General features: G+C 48.2%; 1 protein-coding gene across 2 annotated transcripts in view; it reads left to right on the top strand.

The window, feature by feature from the left end:
- Window positions 1–16,900, top strand: part of BOD1L1 (biorientation of chromosomes in cell division 1 like 1) — a 48,947-nt gene extending 32,047 nt beyond the window's left edge. For both annotated transcript variants that reach the window (XM_016138405.2, XM_036227516.1), the window contains exons 14-26: window positions 718–775; window positions 2,247–2,317; window positions 2,940–3,012; window positions 4,881–4,960; window positions 6,539–6,623; window positions 6,956–7,029; window positions 7,920–7,995; window positions 8,080–8,114; window positions 9,119–9,164; window positions 10,640–10,686; window positions 10,784–10,868; window positions 11,276–11,429; window positions 15,700–16,900. In XM_016138405.2, the coding sequence (XP_015993891.2) occupies window positions 718–775; window positions 2,247–2,317; window positions 2,940–3,012; window positions 4,881–4,960; window positions 6,539–6,623; window positions 6,956–7,029; window positions 7,920–7,995; window positions 8,080–8,114; window positions 9,119–9,164; window positions 10,640–10,686; window positions 10,784–10,868; window positions 11,276–11,429; window positions 15,700–15,823 (1,008 nt within the window). In that variant the 3' untranslated portion in view covers window positions 15,824–16,900. The remainder of the gene's footprint in view (window positions 1–717; window positions 776–2,246; window positions 2,318–2,939; window positions 3,013–4,880; window positions 4,961–6,538; window positions 6,624–6,955; window positions 7,030–7,919; window positions 7,996–8,079; window positions 8,115–9,118; window positions 9,165–10,639; window positions 10,687–10,783; window positions 10,869–11,275; window positions 11,430–15,699) is intronic.
- The last annotated feature ends 3,800 nt before the right edge of the window (window positions 16,901–20,700 follow it).

The raw sequence follows: 20,700 nt of genomic DNA, 5'->3' as shown, positions 1-20,700 counted from the left end.
AACATTTTATAAAATGCCTGCAGGCCTCAGGAAGCCATGTTCGTTCTGGTGCCCTAGAGGACTTCTCCCAGACAACTGGGGCATCAGAGAGCTTGGAATGTCCTGTTTTGTAGCGAGACACCCGGACACTATCCACTGATCAAGAAGGATGAGAAGAGCCTCTTGATTTGGGTCGGGCTTCGCCTCCAGAGCCAGCGAGGTGCCTTTCCTCATCCAGGCGTCACCATCCTTTCTAAATAATGTGATATCCTATAGCTTGGACTTAGAACGTTGTAGGATGTTCCAAGACTTTTCCCTCAGTGAGAAAGAAGACAAAGTACAATTGACGAGATTTGCCAAAGGGAAATCTCATGACAGAATGACAGAATCCTTTAGCACTTTTAACTAAAAAAAAAGAAAATCATGAGGGATGATTGGATGGGAAGAGAATTCTTACAATTCAGAAGTATTGTCTCTCATTTCTTTCTCTCTTGCCATAACCGTTTTAAAGACAAGGAGAATAAGCACAGTCAGATAAGTCATTAAACCAGAACTTGAGAAGGCAGAAGGCAAAACTAAGAGGAGCATGTGCTCCAGCTCCCAGCGTCCCACGGACAGCCAGGCTATGTGACTCACCTTTCTCTCTCTTTCTCTCTTTTTCTCGCTCTCTCTCTCTCTCTCTCTGCCTGTAAACCTTGTCAGATTATCCATAAACGACCTTTTCTCTTGTGTGTTTAGGTCGAAAATCCAGGCTCAGGAACAAGTGAAGAAATTCACAGCATATCTAACAAAGAAGGTAAGTTAATGAACTTCATAGCAGTAATTTTAATAGCAATTATCATTACCACGTATTGAGTGTCTTCTATGTGCCAGGCCCTGTGCTAATCACTTTGCAATTTTCTCCCATAATGAATGCAGTCTGTAGTGAGTGTTAACAGCAGCATCACATCTGTAGCGGAGGAAAGTCAAGGGTGGAGAGGCCCAGCGGCTCGTTCAAGGCCGTGCAGCCCACACGTGGTGCCTCGCCTTAAGTAGCTGCTGACTTTGCCAGTAACCTCACAGTGGGCCCACTCCGATGCGATTACAAAATGTGTACTCCCCTGCGGTTTGCGCCAGAGAAGTTCTGTGCTGGGTACTTAACTGTGTTAACTGCCGGCTGGCGGTCTCAGTTCAGTACAGGTCAGCACGACACATTTATATAGGTCTTTTGCTGGGGGTTGGGCCTCATGCCACACAACCCGTGGAGGCCACCACCTGCAGAGGGTAATTCGCACACAGAACATAGAATTTCCTTTATTCCTACTGATTCTGTTGACTTCCTATTCCAAAAATGGGGAAAGATGTCTTAACCTCTTCGTATATTCAGGTCCAAAATTCATTTATTAGTAGTTATTTTTATTATGTGGTATGCCATCCATAGTTTTGTCATATCCTAAAATTTACTTGCTTCGGGTTCTTTTTTAAAACATTACAGATACAGTTGAATCCACATCCACATTATACCCCTCTCTGATCCCACTCTCTTCCTTTCATCTACCCCAAAGGGAACCCCAGTTCTGCACCTGCTCTGTGTGTTTCTGTAAGCAGCATGTCGCACTGCGCCGCACGCTTTAGGGAGAGCTTGTCACCTGGAAGCTGTCTCCACCGTGTCCGTTCGTTCAGCGTCACGTTCTGAAATTTTGTCCCGTCGATGCGTGTGACTGTCGCTCCGTCACTTCAGTTGCCATTTCGTATCCGTTGTGTGAGACGCCGGTTATCCTTGTTCGCGTACCATGTTGGTGGACATTTAGGTTTCTTGCAACATTTCTCGGTTACAGAGAGCGGCCGTGTGTGATCCGGAGCCCGTGCATGCGCAGTGCGCCTGTGACGCCCGGCCTGGGATCGCCGGGTTCACGGGCACCTCTTCGGCTTTACTGAACATGCCAAATTGTCCCCAGGTGGTGTACCAGCTGTCACTCCACACCTCCCGCATTTGGTACTGTGAGACTCGTGGCATTGGGTGTGTCATACTTCTTGCTGTGCTGCGACACACGCTGGACGGGCATGGCTGCGAAGTCAGCCGAGCAAAGTCCAGTTCTCATCTTCCTTCCTCCTCTGCTCACAGCTGGACGTGGAATCCATGGGCTTCCCTGACGCACATGTCGCGAGGGTCCCGTCACAGTCGTTTGTAAAGCTTCCCTCTTAGCCTTCCCCCGCCACACGCAGCCCTGAATTAAGGATTAGAATGAATAAGTATTTAAGGTGGTTTTTTTGTGTTTATCACTCAGAGCTATCCAATGGCAGCAAAGAAAACACGGGAGCCGGGAGAGGTCACAGTGTCGAAGCAAATCCTAAAGAGGTGGGTTTTCCTAAGAAACTCAAGATTTCCTATATCGTGCAAAGCGGTTTCACCCATGCACGAAGACTTCACTTTGTATATATTCAAAATAAAATGGGCCTGCTGAGAGTTCACCATGTCACCTTCATCTGTTTATGTTCTTAGAATGCTTCGGTAGGTGGCGGGTGCCGGGGTTATTTGGGCGTCTCCACATCGTGTGGTCGGGGGTGTATTTCACATGCTGCCTGTCATCAGCCCTTTATTGGGCCACTAAGAGGAGAAAAACAGCACCGATTTCTTTATGATAGGCCACTTGGTAGACAGAGCTTGAATTCAGAGATGATAAAATGAGAAATATATATATTTCTTTTTAATTTTAAAACTGTTGAAGTATAGTATGTAGCCAGAAACAGATTTGGGTATTTTCTATGAATTTACATTCGAATCCCCTCCCCCCACCCAAAAAAAGACTCAAGCCTAGAAAATGAGTCTAATCCAAATCTAGATGCCAAAACTGTCATTCTAGATTTCTTTTAATTTATATAACAATATAGTCCCAAGGCGAGACGCTGACAGTATGCCCCGTTTCGGTAGATTTGGATTCACATGCTGTTGCTTTTAACACGATCGTTCTTCATTCCAGACTGAAGAGGAAGAAAGGCATGTTCCCAAAAGAAAGAGAAAGAAGCACTACCCGTCTTCAGAAGACGAACTGGGTATTTAGAATATGTATCTTCCCATTTCGGCCATCTTTGAAAACCATATTATTTTCACGTCCAAAGTAGTGGGCCAGTAACAGAAAATTCTAGAGGGTAGGACAACTGACACTTGATCAGCACGAGGGGTAAGGGCCCTGACCCCCTGTGCGCTCGAAAACCCGAGTGTCACTTAGGTCAGGCCACATTCGGTTTCCCAGCTGAGGACCAGAGATCTGGTTGACGCTGAGCCATGCAGTGTGACCCGCGCGGGTCCACGTATGTACAGATTTGTAAAAGCAAAGGCCACGTCGTTCAAGGGTCAGGTGTCACTGTCTACTTCACAGCTCTGGAGTCTGGTTTGTTTCCAGACTGGCTTGACACCTCCAGGGTCTTTCTGGACTTGACCTAGGAACCACATTGTTTCTTGCAGAAGACGCAGCCCCTGCACGCACACAAACCCAGGCTCTGTCACCTGGGCCCGGGATTCAGCCAGGCGCCGCCCAGTTCCTCATTCTGGGTCATAAATGCCCCGCAGGGCCAGCGTAGCCCTGCAGGAAAGGCGCACGTGTGGCCCGTGGGTGCGTCGCTCTCGCCCTCTCGTGGTCTGTGAAAGGGCCGTGCAGTCGAGCCGCTGCCGTGATGGGGCGCGTCCTGTGTTTGTCCTCTCCGGCGCAGTAGCCACTTGCCACGCGTGACCGCTGAGCACTTGCATGCGGTCATCGTGAATGAAAGGCTGAATTTTTAATTGTATTTAATTTTAATTACTGAAGATGCCAGTAGCCACATGTGGTCGGGGGGCTACCGTATTGTGCAGTGCGGGGACTTTAATACCTTACACGAAGTACAAATCTGATCAATACTTATTAAATAATATGTGAGAAATAATGGGCAATCGGAGACTGCTTTTTTAGTGAGGAACATGCAATTATTGTAGTTGCAAGTGTACAACACAGTGATTAGACATTTATATATTTACGAAGTGATCCCCTCGATCAGTCTAGTACTCACCCTGCCCCGTACATAATTGTTCCAATATCGTCGACTGTATTCCCTGTGCTGGACTTCACATCCCCGTGACTCTTGTAATTATCAGTTTGTCCTTCTTACTCCCTTCCCCTTCTTCGCCCAGCCTCCCAATCCCCCTCCCACCTGGCAACCATCAGTTTGTTCTGTCTGAGTCATGGTTTTGTTTTGTTCATTTATTTTGTTCTTAAGATTACACATATAAGTGAAATCATATGATTTTTGTCTTTCTCTGACTTATTTCACTTAGCGTGATACCCTGTAGGTCCTTGCACAAGGATTCTCTTTCCTTTATAGCCTCTCCAAACTTGTTTTCAAGGAATATGTAATTATAATTATCGAGTTTATACTATATCTAGGTATTATCCATGGTAGTTTATACCCATTCACAATAACTATGTAAGTTAGGTATTAGTGCCATTTTATAAGTAAAGAAAGTAAGGTTTCGAGAGATTATGACTTCATCTCCTCCACATAAATCTGATTCCGACCCAAGCCCGTAGTCTTCATCACTGAACTGTACCTCTCAGGTCACTCGTGCAGGAGGTTAGAGTGCCTCTGGGGACTCTGCATGCCCTAAGCCCTTTCCATAGAACCTGCTGTCTCACTGGTATCATCTGAGCATTTGCAGATTTTTATATTATTATTTGGAGGGCTGGGGTTGGGGGCGGGGTGGGGGGGGCTCTCCCAGGGCTGAGGCCAGTGTTCAGTGTTCATATCACATGATATAAATTTAGAATGACTTTGGCTTCACTGTATCACAAGCCTAAGAAAATAGTCTCTAACTGTCTTAATATAGAACTGCGCATTTCATTTTTCATTTAGCTTTATTCCTTTGCGATTCTGTTCAAACCAATTTACAGATGATAATCTGGATGTCCTGGATTCCAGAACAGAAGCAGCACAGAGGCCATGTTCTGAAACTGAGCCACGAGAGGCAAAGGTATTCCATCCACGTGCGCACTTCAAATTTGGGGGATGATCTAATTATATCACTGTGAATACTTATATTCTTTCCAGTGTTCCTTTTACTTTATGTATCTTTATAATAATCACTGTTTTATAAAGGTATATGTTTTTGAGGCTTTCAAAAAAATGTTGCACTTTATAATTTTATACTCTAAGGTTGGATTTTCTCAGTTTAGATATAATCATTGTTTAGCTTTTTGTTCAGTTGTATTACTGACTTCTTTAGTTTTCTACCTGCTTTCTTCCAAAGAGTAATGTGTTTTATTACAGATGTACCAAAACAGTGAAATACAGTGGCGTCTTATTCTAAAATGTTAACATTCTGCCCTCCCTCTACCTTACCTCCTACTCCTAAAATATATGTAGTCCAAGGATGGGCCTTACTCATTAAGTTTCTCTCCTGTGAGTTATCTCCACCTTGTGACCCCGGGAAGTGGCTGACAGTCTTTTACGTCTGCCGCTGCCGTCTCTTGTTCTAGGCCCAGCTTTCTCCCGTTGCTGGTAGATTCCTCCTCTTGGCGGTTCTGCCGTTTCTGAGACTAGTAGTTACTGCCTGTTCTCAGCTAACTCCACCTCCTCATTCTCTCTTTCCCTAATTTATATTTTTCCACCTTGTTCCAAAAGGATGTAAGTCAGCTTCTAAAAATATATGCAGCTGACTTCCAGCTCAATGAAACCCGTCCAGAGTCTCTTTTTCCCCTAATAAGTGATGAACTAAATAACGACTAGTAAAAGACTTTTAACAATCAAAGAGGACAAGTCACATATGGTCATGAATTTCAACGGGTCGTAGCCAGGAGAAGAAACAGACTTTTAAGGCCATCACTGCCCTGCCCGATCCGGAATAAGAATCCTGAGACAATGCTCGTCAGTTTAGAGAGAAGCACGTTAAAAGGCATCTTCGTATTTTCCCTTCAATTTTTTTATGTGGAATTTAAGTAAACTATAACTTAATCATTTTCAGTAAAGAAATCACATAAATATTTTAATATTATGCAACCATACTCTAAGTTTAATTTATATATTTTTGTTTACATGTTATATTAGTGTTATAGGATAAACATTTCAGTATTTCATGCTCAAAACTTTTTTGCAACCAAGGTGAATAATTTTGCCGTTGAGAGATTGTCGCTGTGAATCAGCCCCGCCGGAGACCCAGAAATTCTCTGTGGCACTTGTCTCTTCCCCACGGTTCTCCGACACCCCCCTACAGAGGAGAAGATTTGTTGCAAGTTCCTATCTTCATTTGGGGTTTCTATCAAAAGGCAGAGGGCAGCGTGAGAGAAGAATGATTTCCATTTTGCAGGCGGAAGAAAAAGAACGGCCTTGTTGCTTTATGGCTGAACCTTATCTTGTCTTTTTCTGCCCTCAGAATTTATCTTTTTTATAGTCTCACTAGCAGCAACAATAGTTACTTTTTTAAAACAGTTTCCAACAGACTATTCTAAAAGACCCCTAGGAAATTGTTCTTCAAATAGAAAAGACAACTTTGGGAGGATAAATGAAGGCCATTTGAAAACGAAGCTTCTTGCCTTGTTCAACCTCCCTGCAGGAAGAGAACTCTGGAGATTCGGAGGAGCCGTCTAAACCAAGTCCTAACGCAAACAGCACCGCCTCCCGGGCCATGGAAGAGAAAGGTGAGTGAGGCGGCCGGAGAAGAAACCGGTCCTTCAAGCAGCCAGCCTCTCGCCGGGCTTCCCCCGCGAGACCGCATCTCTTGCGTTGCCTTCCCTATGTGCCGCAGGCACACACTGCTTCCTGTCCGTAGGGCCTGCGTGTCGGTTCTGATTTGGGTCCTGTCACGACCAGAGTGTGCTGCTCGGGTAACCAGCCTCCGGCTCACGAAGCTGGGTGGCGCAGGCCCGAGAGCACAGTGCGGGTGCCCGTGTGCGTAGCTCACCTGGGTGGTGTCGCAGCGGTGAGGCCGACCCTGGTCCCCAGCACTGACTGAGCTCTGCCCTCTCTGCAGATGGGTACAGCAGCAGTGGCCCTGCCGGTGACAAGGCGGAGCAGAATGACGAGGACAACGTGAAATCGCAGGAGGTGAGAAGGAGTTTCATACTTACTAGTTCAGATTTATTTCAGGGCTAAAAACAAATCAAGTGCATGAAATGCTGTTCCCTCAAGTTTTTCTTGAGTACTTTTGAAGGAGTTGCAGAGCTTTTTTTTTTTAAGTGCAGTGGGACACCATTTCATGCAGTGCATTTTATCAGTGTCATTTTGATTAATTTCGTTCTCTTCCTCCTCATTTCGCCCACACATTTGTATGAGGCCTGTTTCTGTCACAGTCACACAGGATCAGCCCAGAGCTGTACCCCAGCGGCCACATCAGGTTCCTGACCTGGCAGCTTAGCACAGCCAAGCCAGGTCCCAGTCCTGGTCAGAAAATGGGCTACCGTGCCCCGGAGTCTACAGACAGGACAAAGCGGGAGGAGCAGGGCGTGCAGAAGGCCTGCAGGGAGTGCCACAGGGGACCCAGTTTCACGAGGCAAGGGCAGAGACTCCTGGGAGGCTACAGGAGCAGGGCGACCTCCAGCCTGCCTGCCCCCAGCCCGTCTGGATTTGCACATTGCCCAGCAGGACACGAAATCGCAGTGGTCTGGGGACAGGCCCATAAGTCAAGGAAAACAACCTGTACTCCGGCCAGATCTTCTGGAACACCATTGCCACGTTTGCCGGTCTAGATACAACGTTTTAATAGTTCTGTTTTTTCATACTCCTGTATGAGAATGCAGAGGCCTCCATTAGCTTTATAAGGGATAACATTTGGTCACAGACAACTTGGACTAAACTCAAATTAAATGAACGTACATTCGGAACGCTCAGGAAGAAACCCTGAATCTCATTTCGAGACGATGTGATCTTATTTGTGTAATAGAGGATAAAATTATTTTTTATTGGTGTCTTTTTTTTTTTTTTCTTTTTCTCCTTAGGAAGATCACCCAGTAATTATTAAAAGAAAAAGAGGAAGACCTCGTAAACACCCCGTGGAAACAGCGCTGAAAACAAGTAGGTGTATGGTGCGTTTTCATTTCACACACAAGAATTTTTCCAACTGATTTTCTAAGTGAGATTTGTTTTTGTGTTTTTTAGAAGAAGACTGCAAAACCGATACTGGCACTGGCACTGTAAGTAATTGCAAAAGATAAGAAATCTTAAAATATTTGCTCTTGACCTAGAAACACTGCAGTATCTAGTATTTTGAACTTTATTTTAAAGCTTTAAAAGAGTTAAAGAAAACATTGACTAACCCTTTAATAATATCTTGATTACTAATATCTTTATGGAAGCATAATTATATTAGTTGTCCTTCAGTCTGATTCCTTCCTTCCGTATGAGTTTGGTTATATATAAGGGACTTACCTTCTTGTCATCACCTTTAATTAAAATTAATAGAAATGTGCCGTATTCTGTGGCGTTGAGATAGTGGCATCTGATCTGTCTCACCCTCTTACTGCTTTCTGTGGTGTTCCTTTTGTAATAAATCGTACACTGATTTCAGTGACGAAAATCCTCAGCGATACTTTTTGTTAAACATTCCTTATCTTTGACCCTGAGGTTTATACCCAACAAAATCATTGTATCCAGGTTTCGTTACGTGAGTTTCAATGACAGCATTATTAGAAAGACAAACTCATGTCCGCTGACCTAACAAAAGCAAATGGGATTGAAGCCTCAGCTCTGCCACTTACTCCCAGGTCTGTGACATTGGGCCAAATCACGTGACCCTCTTGAGACTTCATTTCCTTCCATATAAAGCGGTATCACAATACCCTATCGCATAAAATTATCACAAGACAGCAAGCCCAAAGAGGCACATGTGAATGCGTCTACCAGCATGCGAGCCGGTTTGCCGGGGTCGGGGCATACTAACAGTGGGTGTGTGCGTCCCCTCAGGGCCCGCCCCCAGCATAGCAGCAGAGCGGCTGGGGATGGCGGGACAGCCCTAAAAAAGCGTAGGCGTCCACGTCCATTTGGTACACTTCAGCAGCTGCAGAGCATGGGCTCCAAATAGTCCTCCTCCGTGCAGGCATAGTAAACGAAGGCCCCAGTCCTCCTGCGCATCACTGGTCGGCCTTCTGTGACCTGATGACCAACTGCTGACTTCAGTTTTTTGTTTGTTTAAATTTAGGTGGAACAGTCTCCACCTGGCGGCAAACCGAAAGTAATGCAGACAGGTGTGTATGTACAGCTCTGCCCCGCGTGACGTAAGGAAGCAGCGGGGAGGCCGTGGGCCTCGCTGGAGAACACGGTTGTCTGGAAGCCTGTCAGCTCTCCCTGCGGTCTGGGATCGGCGCCGTTCTCAGTTTTCAAAGTCAGGGAAGCCTTCGGAGGGGAGGGCGAAGGCGAGAAAAAGCAAAATAGGGAGGGAACTTCGCCACGTGCAGACCATAATTTATTGGTTATGCACGAAAGAGAAATAGATCAGCCTGGGAGCTGGACAGTCTCATCAGGAAGACGGGAATTCAACTTGAGTCTGTTCGCAGAAGAATTTTGAGAGCAGCTTACCAAGCCAGGATGCAAGAGAGAAAATTGTTTCAAGGACGTTTGTCCTCATTCCAATATGTCGATAAGGATTAGCTCTTGGTGGTAGGACGATGGGAACGTTCCCTGCCATCTGTTGCCGTTGCCTGCATTTTCCAGAATTCTCACATGTATATATTTATTTCATGGTTTAACATTTTTTACATAAATCAAGAAGAGTCATTGGTGGGTTTTAAAGGGTTGACAGAGGCAAAAAGATGAATGTGACAGCTATTTTGGATCAAATAGATCAGGGTAGGACATAGTCTGATCACCAGGGTCGAACAAATATAAAATTTAATAATTCCTCCGCATTTAACTATGCGTGACTTGTGATCATACTTCAGTTTTTCTTATCGCTTAGAAGATTAAGGTTTGTTTGATTTTTTTAAAGGGAGACCAGATTTTAATCACACTGTTATAATATTTTAATTTTACACAAAAAGAATTTTCATAATGTGACTACTCTAAAGACTCTAAGCCGTGTGGTTATGTTGTTATTGAGCCGCAGTCTCCTGAATCTGGTGATGACGATGTGTCTCAAACAGCTTAAGGCAGAGTTCCCTTGTCTGCCTTTTTCCTTGGTCCAGCCCTTCAGTTCACACTAGTATATTGAACTTCCCAGAAAGGGGACTTCTCAGGTCTCCTCACTAATAAGAAACACCTTTTCCTAACTATAAAATGGGATCGTAACGTGTATAGAGCTGCAGTGAGAATTCAGGGAAGGCTGCAGTCCTGACCTGCGGTTCCTGGTACATCTCGGAGGTTCTCTCGATGTCCCCTTCCTCCTCCTCTTCTGGGCTCAGAGCATCTGAGCTGAAAGGGACCATAAAGATGGTCTGACCCAACTCCTTACAGATGAGAAAAGAGAGGCTCAGGGAATGTAAGCAGTTTGCCCCGATCACAGCTGATTAGTGACAAATCTTCATTGTCTTGCTGTCTCGACTTGCATTCCATTCCAGTTGCTCTCTGCCAGGTGTCCCGACTCAGACTTCGCTCGGCTGATAGAAAACGATGAATTTTATAACTGTGTGCCAACACTGCTGTGTTCATAGACAACAGGCCAGGCTGTTGACGTTTACTTTTATACTAATAAAGTATTAACACCGAGGTTTTCCTTTTCTTAAAGATGAATCCAATAAAGACACAGGCATTCCTCAAGAAAGAGTAAGCAATGTAAGTGTTAATTTTCTTGTCAATATATGTTCTTGAGAAATAAACTCAGTAACTGCTCAGGGGAGAGCCCTTTCGACTTTAATTTTATTGCTTTTAGGATGATGGTGAAGAAAAAACAGTAGCAGGTATGCGTCGGAGAGGAAGAAAGCCCAAGCGGTCACTGACGTCATCCGACGATGCCGGTATGTTCGTAGCAGGTGCTTAATTACAGAGCCTCACCCTTTCACAGGCGCCTTTTGAAGAGTTTTTCTTTGGATGAGGGAAAGTTCGGTGGGGTATAGCGAGTATTAATAATACATAAATACGTGCGAAATGGCTCTAATCCCGTGTCAGAAATGGTCCATCCCAGATGCTTCTCTGAGTACATGTGAATTTCTCACGAATGCTGGCTGTGAACTGCCTAAGTAAACTCTCCCGGATGTGTTTGAGATTAAGTTAAACAGTTGTGAATCTGCAGTGCAGAAACAAGAAGGAAATGGAAAACCAATTCTTCTGCCTCCAAGCCCCCGCGAGTCCTGCGTTCTCGACGCCACGGCTCTGGCCTCTGGGATCGCACATCCAGCTGTGCCCCTCCTCTCTGTTTGAGCAGAATCCTCAGAGCCGGAAAGAAAACGCCAGAAGTCAGTGTCTGAAGCAACTGAGGACAAGAAAGACCAGGAGTCTGAGGAGGAGGAGGAAGAGGAGGAGGACGACGAGCCCGCGGGAGCCACCACGCGGTCGGCCACCAGATCGGAGGCTCAGAGGTAAGAGGTAACGGGGCAGCAGGAACTTCTGGAGACTTCGCCGGTGTCTCCGTCCGCAGGCAGCTCCGGGTGTGACGGGACTGTCCGTCCGCTCACCCACTTGTGCCCCAGTACGAGCAGTTTCCTTGGTTTGCCCTCAGCAGAGAGCACATGCTCTCAGCCCGCCGACATGCTGGTTCCTGGGGAACCTGTTTTCTATCTTGAACCATTATCAAGGATCGCTTCGGAATCGATCCCAGGTTTTAGATACCTGTTGGCCGGGGCCTGTTCAGTTCCCTGACGAATACTGGCTGAGCGAGCAGATGTCCCTGATGCTGTGCTGAGCGCCGTGGGGGAACACACAGGTACCCACACCGCCCTCTGCCGCGAGCTTCGCTCCCGTGCGAGGGGCGTGGGCCTCGCCGTCACCGTTGGACGGTGCGTCTAACGAGTGCCACGCGAGAGGCCGATCACATGAAATCGCCTATGCACAACCTTTGTAACTTACACCGTGGGGAATTTCGTGTTTCCCAAACCCTAGCTTAGAGGACGGCCACGGTCAGATGAGTTTGGGGAACACCGTGTGGACTCTCCACCTCAGCCACGGCATGCGTCACAGTCTGCAAGGCTCGGCGTGGCCCTTCGACCCGGCCGGAGCACTCAGCGCTCGGCCACCGCGCTCCTGCCCCGTGCCCTGTCTCCCCTGCCGCCCCGGTCCCCGCTCCTCCCCCACCGCACGCCGGGAGAGGGCGCATCGCTTTACGATTTAACCGCTTTTTCTGAAGCAAGACCGTTTCCCATTTTCGATGTGATTCACAAACTGTTAGTCTTGGTCTTATCTTCTATAATTTCCTACCCAAGATTAATCAAAAAGTTCAGGAACAGGCATTTCAAGTTTATCACTTAATAACACCTGTCACTGTAGCATAATGGTAAGAATGTCTTCTGTTTCATGAAGACTTAAAATCTACCTGTTTCTGACTTCCACACTTGCACGTTGTTAGCCATCCGTGCCATAGTTTAATTTTTCAGAATCAGAGTTTAGAGCTGAAAAGCTGTGGGAGCCGACGTGGCTAGAAGGGAAGGTGGCGGTCTCATATCTGTCCTGTAGATGGGGCAGCTCAGGTGAGTGGAAGTCACAGAATCGAGATTCCTGCTGACGGGCCAGGGTGCAGAACACGCCACCGGCACCCTCTTAAACAGTCATGGAAAGGTCAGCCACTGCGGTGGGGCCCGCCGCGGAAAGTGGCGTGGCCTTCTGGGCATCGCCGACTGTGTCGAGAAGTAGCTCCCGGGTTCGCCTTTAAAATTCACTCTGCCGTGCTCTTCCTTAGTGTTCTTGAAGACGTCACCTACGAATGGATCCTCTTTAGTTCGGGTTCCTTGGCGTGGGTTGATCGGTTCCAGGGCCCCGGCGTCTTCGTCATCTCAGACCCTCGGGGTCCATGGGGGCCTCGGCGGGCCGGTCCTGCCAACCCATCAGTGCCCCAGTCACCGAGCCGGCAGCTCCTCTGGAAAGGTCTTCGTGCTTCTGCACGGACCTCAGTGGCAGGCAGAGCCACCGCCTCCGGGCACCGTCTCCCCGTGTCCGGTAGCAGCGGGCCCCCTGCGGCTCCCACTCGGGGCCTCCGGCCAGCTTGCCCTGCGCGGTTCCAGAGCGGCTGCCGGGGCTCCCCTTCACCCCCGTTCTCCTCGGCTTCTCTGCCTCACTCTGCTCCGAGTGCGGCTGGTGGACGCGGAGGGGACCGTCCCATCTTACGCTGTAGACCCTGTGCTTCACCGTGCAGCCGGGTCGCGGGCCCCGCAGCCTGAGCTGCAGCCCGCTCAGCGAGGCCTTTGCCCGGGAGTCAGACCATCCCTCACCCGGCCCTGGCTTGCGCCGTTGACCCTGTGGGCCCGGTCGGGGCCCTCACACTCAGCCCGACGAGTTGTGCTTTCACAGATCTCGGCCGCTTTTGCCGCTGAGCACTTTTGGGATCTTTATCTCGTCGGCCAATACATTTTCTGTGTATCACAGATTCATCTTTCTCCAAATCACTCCAAAGTGTCTTACGCAGAAAAAGCGACAGTCTGGAAAACCAGCCGTTTCCCCGCTTTAGTCCTAGGTCTCTGACTCAACATGTGAAGCCTCGCCTTGCCACAGGGCCCCGGGGCCCGAGCGGTCAGTGCCCCCGCTGCCCAGTGCCCCACAGCCTAGCTCAGAAAGTGCCCGAGCCAGCCAGCTACACGTGCGCCACCCAAACACAGCAGCCCACAGCCAGTCTCTCCTAGAAATCGCCAAAAATTGGCAAAGGGGAAGTTACCTACCAGTGAAAAGTTAGTAAAGCTCCCCCGGTGGGAAGCCAAGCTCCTGCCTGCGCTTCATAACATCTTCAACCCCTGAGGCTGTTGGGTCCTGTGACGCTTTCTTCCCAAGTTCCTTGAGGATGTTTGTCTCGCCAAATAGCCATCTTCGAGGATCCTTGGTTTCCCACATGGAAACCTACTCCTAACGGAACGGGAAGGGTGCATGCAGAGGGAGTCTCGGTGGCCTCGCCAGGCTGGCCTCACCTCGTGGCCCGCCTGCACAGGCTCGTCCTCGACTCCTGTGAGCCTTACGTGCCGACTCTGCTTGCCAGGACTGAAGGCGTGGTTCCCCCTGGGTGGTCACAGACCCGAGCCCTTGGTTAAGTCGGCGCCTCCTGGTCGAGCAGCCAGAGTCACTTCTGCTTTGGCCAGGGCCCTGGAGAGGCGCGAGGTGACAGAGCACCCACTTCGGGCACAGCCGCCCGCCAGCTTCGTGCCTCCCGCCGCAGTCTGACGCCCGTGCCGCCGCCCAGGTTGTGCTCGCACTTTCTGGGGCGCCCTCACCACCAGCCCTCGCCAAGCCAGGTCCTTCTCTCCTTCCTGCTGCACCTCCGGCCAGGACATGGGGACAGTGGCGTCTGCCGTTACTTAAGGTGTATTAGTTTTGTTTCTCTGAGCTACAAGTTTCGTCCTTGAGATCAAGGACTTGTCTTACTCTCTGTACATTACGTGGTAGCAGCAAAAAATACAAGACTCCTCACAGTATACGAAAGCCGTCTTGACACTTGTCACGTTTGGCCTTCAGTGCGTCCCTGCCATCTCCGTGTGGTAGGACGGGAATCAGGCCGCGGTCCCGGGCACCTTGCGCACGGATTCTCCCGTTAATCCTCATGAAGTAAAACACAGTATTTATCCTTGTTTTGTACGTGAGGAGAAGAATCTCAGAAAGACCTGTCCCCTTATTCCTCAAAATGGAGTGAGCAGACCAATCGCAGAGGCGTCTGCCGAGATGCAAACTCCGATCCTGCAGGTCCGGGCCCCGCCTGAGAGCCTGCAGCTCCGCAAGCTCCCAGGTGACGGCGGTGCCGCTGGTCACAGACCACACTCCGGGAGGGAGTGCGGGGCTCGTGCTGCAGTGGCTGGGGGCTCGTTTCGTGAGCGGTGCCTTTCCCAGTGGCTTTCGTAATGCTCGTTCTCAAGTCACGTGTGGACGACATGCCGCTGAAACTGCATCGGAGGCAACCGTGTTTAGTTCAGTTTGGGTTTATTTACTTTTGCTGTCAAAGGAACAGTAAGCAAAATGTGTCTTCATGTTGATAGTCTGATTTCTCCATTTCCTGCGATTTTAGTTTTCCAGGTCTTTTCATTCTGAGGCGACATTTATTGCTTGCCAACATGTGTCAGGGACTGGGAACACTCTGGCGGGACCCCAGAGAAGTCGAGGGTAAACGACAAAGGACTCTGCGTTGTGTTCTGGGTGGCCTTATCCTGAACACAGCCAGGAGCCGAGAGATAAACCCGCAGACATAGAGACGCCTGTAGGTGTAGATCTGGATCAACTGGGTAGTGACAGGGTGAACCGACGTGTCCGACAGGTGATTGTGGTGGCCGAGCGGAGCGCGGCAGGAACTCACGGCCGCCCCTCGTCGCCAGCAGTCGCGCCGAGAGGCAGGCCCGTGTGCTTGCGGCAGTGCGGGGGGACTTGCTGTGGGTTATTTTATAGATTAAAGAGCCGAGACCCAGTGAAGAGAGTCACTCGGACCAAGGTGCTCACCGGGACCGGAGCGGGCTTCCGACTGCGGCCCCGGCGCCCCGTGTGGGCGTGCGGCGGCCCCCAGAGAGCAGCGGGCGCGAGCCCTTCTGCGTTGTCCTGTGTACACGTTGCCCGGGTTTTTTTCTCCGTGGCTCTCGAGTTCCGAAGTCTTTCGTTTTTAAAAATGCTCCCAAATCACTTGAAGCAGCGCCTTTTAACTCTCGCCACCGCCTCGACTTCTGTTCCCTGCAGATCAAAGGCGCAGCTGTCCCCGTCTATGAAGCGCAAGAGAGAGGCCAGCCCGCCCGGGGCGCGCACGCGAGGCCAGCAGCGGGTGGAGGAGGCCCCCGCGAAGAAGGCGAAGCGGCAGTGCTGACCGGCCGCCCGGGCCGCAGGCTGTCCTCTCAAACCAGGGGCAGGACACGCATGTGCTGTGAGTTCCTAGGCGCAAGCTTTTTCTTGTTATGTTTTACACAGCTTTATAAACTATTGTTCATAGAAGATATTATGTACATTTATTTCAGATAAAGGAAAATAAGTTTACTTTGTATCTGAACTCAAAACAAAGTAGTTGTATATTTTAACATTCGAAATTGGGATTTCCCAATGCAACACATCACTAATGCAAACCCTTCCGGCCCATCAGACACCAGGCCGCCTACTGGTCATCTGTGTACAGTATATAAACATGTAAAAATAGGTTGTATTTTACTCTGTGTATGATGCTAATCAATGAACACTTTATTTATTTTACAGAGAAAACTTATCTGTGAACTTTACTATATATCTGTTTATTTTATTTTATTATTTTTTTTAATAAAAAAGGGTTTTAAATGCTATGCAGTCATCAGTAGAAGCGTTTTTAGGTCCCTGCCTGCCCGCACCTAACTGTGCTCTGGCAGGAGACAGACTCGTGCATGTACTCCAGTAAGTAGCTCAGCCCGGGGTCGCCATTGCTTTTCTGTTCACAGTTGTGACTCCGTTTTTTAAGAATGTAACTTGTTTTTAGAGTGTGCGTGGCATCTGTGGCTTGACCGCCAGCCTCACCGGCATAAGAGGCTCTGGTTCAGGCAAAGCCACGCCGTGCCACCTGCGGCAGAAGCCCCTCCGTCCCTGTCCGTTCCTCTCTGCCCTTCCGAGGCTGACCGTGTCCTTTCCGTAGTGTCAAAGGGAAACTCGTTGACGATTAGGTCACTCCTCCTATCATGCTTCAGGATTTTGTGTTGTTTGATACATAATGGTTTCAGGAGAAAATGGCTTTATTGCCAGATTCTTTTTTAAACATCTTTTAACTCCCATATGAGCAAACTGTCCAACTTAAGTTTTTCATAAGATTAAACTTTTCTTAAGATCAAATTTGTGTCTAGCAATGTGATGAGTTGCCAAATAATTGACATTATTTTTAAGTGTTTTATTCATATTCTTGTTTTATAATTAAAATTTACATTCAGTGTGTGACTTTTTTTTTTGGATTCAATGTAAAGTGGATATTTCTGTCATTTTACATGGTTTCTTACTGAGATTTTATATATAAATTATAAAATGTTTCCCAAAACTTTTGTGGTAAGAATCTTCTTTTTCCGAACTTTACAATTTCTCCCTGCGAAATCCGTTTCTTCTCTTTAAATGATTGGTCTTAGACATATGGTCCCACTTTCACAGTCACTGTGAGTCACCGATGGCATCTCTCTCGGGAGGATGGGACGTCCGCTCTGGAAGGGTCCTCGGGGACGAACACGAGAGTTCCTCGTCGTCGTTTATAGGGATGAGTTTAAGCAGAGCTCAGAAACCCAAAGGGCGTCGTCTCAAAGCTCGCGGAGGGCGGAAGCCAGACCGGCCCCGAGGCTCCAGCGTCGACTGGTGCTCCTTGCGCCGTCAGCGTTGGCTCGGCCCGCCTGCGAGCGGGTTCTCCGTGTTAGGCCAGTGTCACTCAGCGTAGGCATGCCCACTCTGGCCGTGGCCCCGTGGGGACGAGGTCGTTGGGTTGTGAGGAAGTGCTGCCTCTTACCAGAGTGGGAACTACACATGGAAACGGCACGCGGATGGCAGCTTCCAGCGGGTCCGACGCCTCGGCAGGGCCCTCCGGCGGGCGCGGGAGGCGCGCGAGAGCGGTCCTCGGTGCCCACGGCGGTCGGTGCTGCCCGTACGCAGTGGAGGGAAGGCAGTCAGGGTGCCGAAGGTCCTCCAGCGCCCAGGACAGTCCCCAACTCCATTTCTAGGGCCGGGAGGTCTAGCGCATAATTGACGAATTGACGGCCATGGGAACTGACGTTGCACAAAACTTCGAAAACGTCACTCAGTTTCCGAACCCCGCGAAGGCCTATCGGACACCCCATGTTATAGTGGGAGAACTGAAGCTCAGTGAGTGTGCAACACACACAGACGGGCATCGCTGGGGCTGGAACCGCGATGCCCCGAGCCTCGGCTGAGGGTTCGGAGTACTTGGCGCCAAGGCTCACGGAGGTGGGCGTGCTCCTGCCTGCCACGGCGGGGCCCGTGTGACCTGTGCAGTGGGCCTCAGCTTCCCTCAACATCCTCTTAGCAGTACGCTTGATTTTTTTAAACAAGTGTTATAAAATCTCAATTTTTCTAAGAAATAATATTTTTGTTCTACAACTCAAGTCTTGATCGTAGAAAAATCAAAGGTAACAGTAAGCAAAGGGGGGAATCACTTGTAATTCCACGAATCAGACATATTCTCTTTTAATATTTTTAATTTTGCTGTTACAGTTGGCTACAACATTATGTTAGTTTCAGGTATACAACATAGTGATTAGACGTCCATATAACTTAGAAATGGTCACCCCGATAAGTCTAGTACTCATCCAACACCCTATATAGTTATTACGATATTGACTGTATTCCTTACGCTGTACTTTACTTCCCCAGGACTATTTGGTAATGACCAATTTGTATATCTTAATCCCCTCCGTTTTTTTCACTCACCTCTCCCATCTGGTAACCCTCAAAATGTTCACTATGAGTTTCTGTTTTATTCATTTATTTCGTTCTTTAGATTCCACATTGTAAGTGAAATTATAAGGCATTTGTCTTTATCTGACTTACTCCACTCAACAAAATACCCTCTAGGTCCACCCATGTTGTTGCAGACGTAAAGATTGATTGAAACAGCCTTTCTTTTAAAGTCTATTTTGTCTGGTGTAAGCAAACCCTTCCGGCCCATCAGACACCAGGCTGCCTACTGGTCGTCTGTGTACAGTATATAAACATGTCGTATTTTACTGGTCGTGTTTTACTCTGTGTATGATGCTAATCAATGAACACTTTATTTCACAGAGAAAACTCATCTGTGAACTTTATATCTGTTTATTTTATTATTTTTTTTAATAAAAAGGGGTTTTAAATGCTATGCAGTCATTAGTAGAAGCATTTTTAGGAGTCTGCCTGCCTTCGAGAGATTTTAGTAAAGTCCACAGTATGAGCCATATCAGACCATTTGTACGGAAAACACCACTGGAGGCAGCTTGGGTGAGCCCAAAAGCTCGAGGTCTCAGGGAATCACCTGGGCAGGGCGGCCTGTGTTAACCAGGTTGATGGAGATTCACATAACGGTGGTCGCCTGTGTCTGCACACTGCAGTGGGGGGCTCCACCAGAGAATAATATACCAAGCAATTTATTTACCTATGACGGATCTTTGGGTTGTCTCCAGCTTACATAATGTTTCTATAAATGGTTTATGGGGAAACCTTCCCAAACGTATCAGTTTCGTTGTGCATATAGAAAATGATATTTGCAGACACACTGAGGCAGGGGGAAGGACAAGGCTGGTTGCTACCTCAGGAGATCTTTAGCCTGCGAACGAGGAGACTGGGCCGCCCAGCCACTTTGAAGGTGAGGTGGTTAATAAAACCCCATCCCCGCACCAGGACGCACCCAACTTTCTCCCCCAAGGGATCATCGCTAGTTCCAAAACTGATTTTCAGCTTTCCAAGAGGATGCCAAACTGTGTCCCAAAGGCTTTCCCCCCGTTGCATTCCTACCAGCAGGGTACTCCTCTTCCTTGACATTCGGGAGTATGAGAAGGACTTCTTAATTTTTGCTCATCTCGTAGGTGGAAAATGCCTGATTGTGGTCTTTATTTGCATCAGTTACAAGGGGGTTGAACATCTTCTCCATCCTTGTTTCCTCTTCTGTGAAATGCCTATTCATATCTTTTGTTCGTTTTTCTGTTCGATTCTTTGTGCTTTTTTTATTGACTTGTTCTCTTTTTTTGTAATATAAAGATATAAGCGTATATGTGCAGGATAACTTTTTGTTTATATGTGTTGCAAATACCACCCCCTGAACACACACACAGACACATAAACAGAATGTGTCATTTACCTTTTCACTTCTTTTATGGCATCTTTTGGAGAATAGTTTTTGAGTTGAATGTAATTAAATACAAAATTTCATTTCGTGGTTAGCTCTTCTTGTGTCTTGGCTCAAGAGCTATACATGTGACCCAGGAAAGCCAAGTACACAAAAGAATCCAGGCCACACTCTCCCAGGCACCACTAGATTTCAAAAGATGATCCCAGGCCAGAAGGCATCTTGCTAAAAACAGCCCTGAACTTCACAGTTTCTCGCTCCCGTCTGGACTGGCCACCATCGCACCCCGGGGTCTCCTCAAACCATTGTCCTGAGAATGCCCTTCACATCTCTCACCTCTAGGATCCCTGAAGGTCTGTATCCCACATCTTCCTCTTGCTTATTTACTCCCATGTTTTGATGAAGCACCAAAGGCATTCTGAGAAATGACGTCTTCAATAACAAAGACTCATATGAATGGGAGCTCATACCCAGCATCAAGCTTTACTAATAATTTCAAGGATATAAGTGGTTGCTGGGAACAAGGGAAGCATAGCGGTCCGGGGCAGCCACCCAGTTCCCGGGCTCTTTCTCAGCAGACCTCACACGTGCCCAGATCGACACATGACGTCTCTGAAGAACACCCGCGGCTCCGTACGCAGACAGAAGCCCTTCCAGTCATGGACCATCTGTACTCAGATGGTTACAAGGCTCGTGTGATGTTTTCCAGGGAGCCAAGCTCCATAAAAGGTGTGCTGCCCGTTTGGCGATGTCTCCTACAAGACACTGTGGCATGTCTCAGAGCATGGGGCATCTGGAACCAGCTTGAGCTGCAATCAGCTGCCACTTGCTGGGGCGAATGAAGAACCATCGCCGAGCAAAAGAGTGACCAAACGAGAAGTAAGTACCTTCTTGAACTTTTTCGTGTCTCTACGTGGAGA

The sequence above is a fragment of the Rousettus aegyptiacus genome, unplaced genomic scaffold (assembly GCF_014176215.1).
Source record: "Rousettus aegyptiacus isolate mRouAeg1 unplaced genomic scaffold, mRouAeg1.p scaffold_m13_p_10, whole genome shotgun sequence".
NCBI lineage: Eukaryota > Metazoa > Chordata > Mammalia > Chiroptera > Pteropodidae > Rousettus > Rousettus aegyptiacus.
The sequence above is the reverse complement of the archived record's forward strand: the minus strand, read 5'-3'. Positions and strand labels throughout refer to the sequence as shown.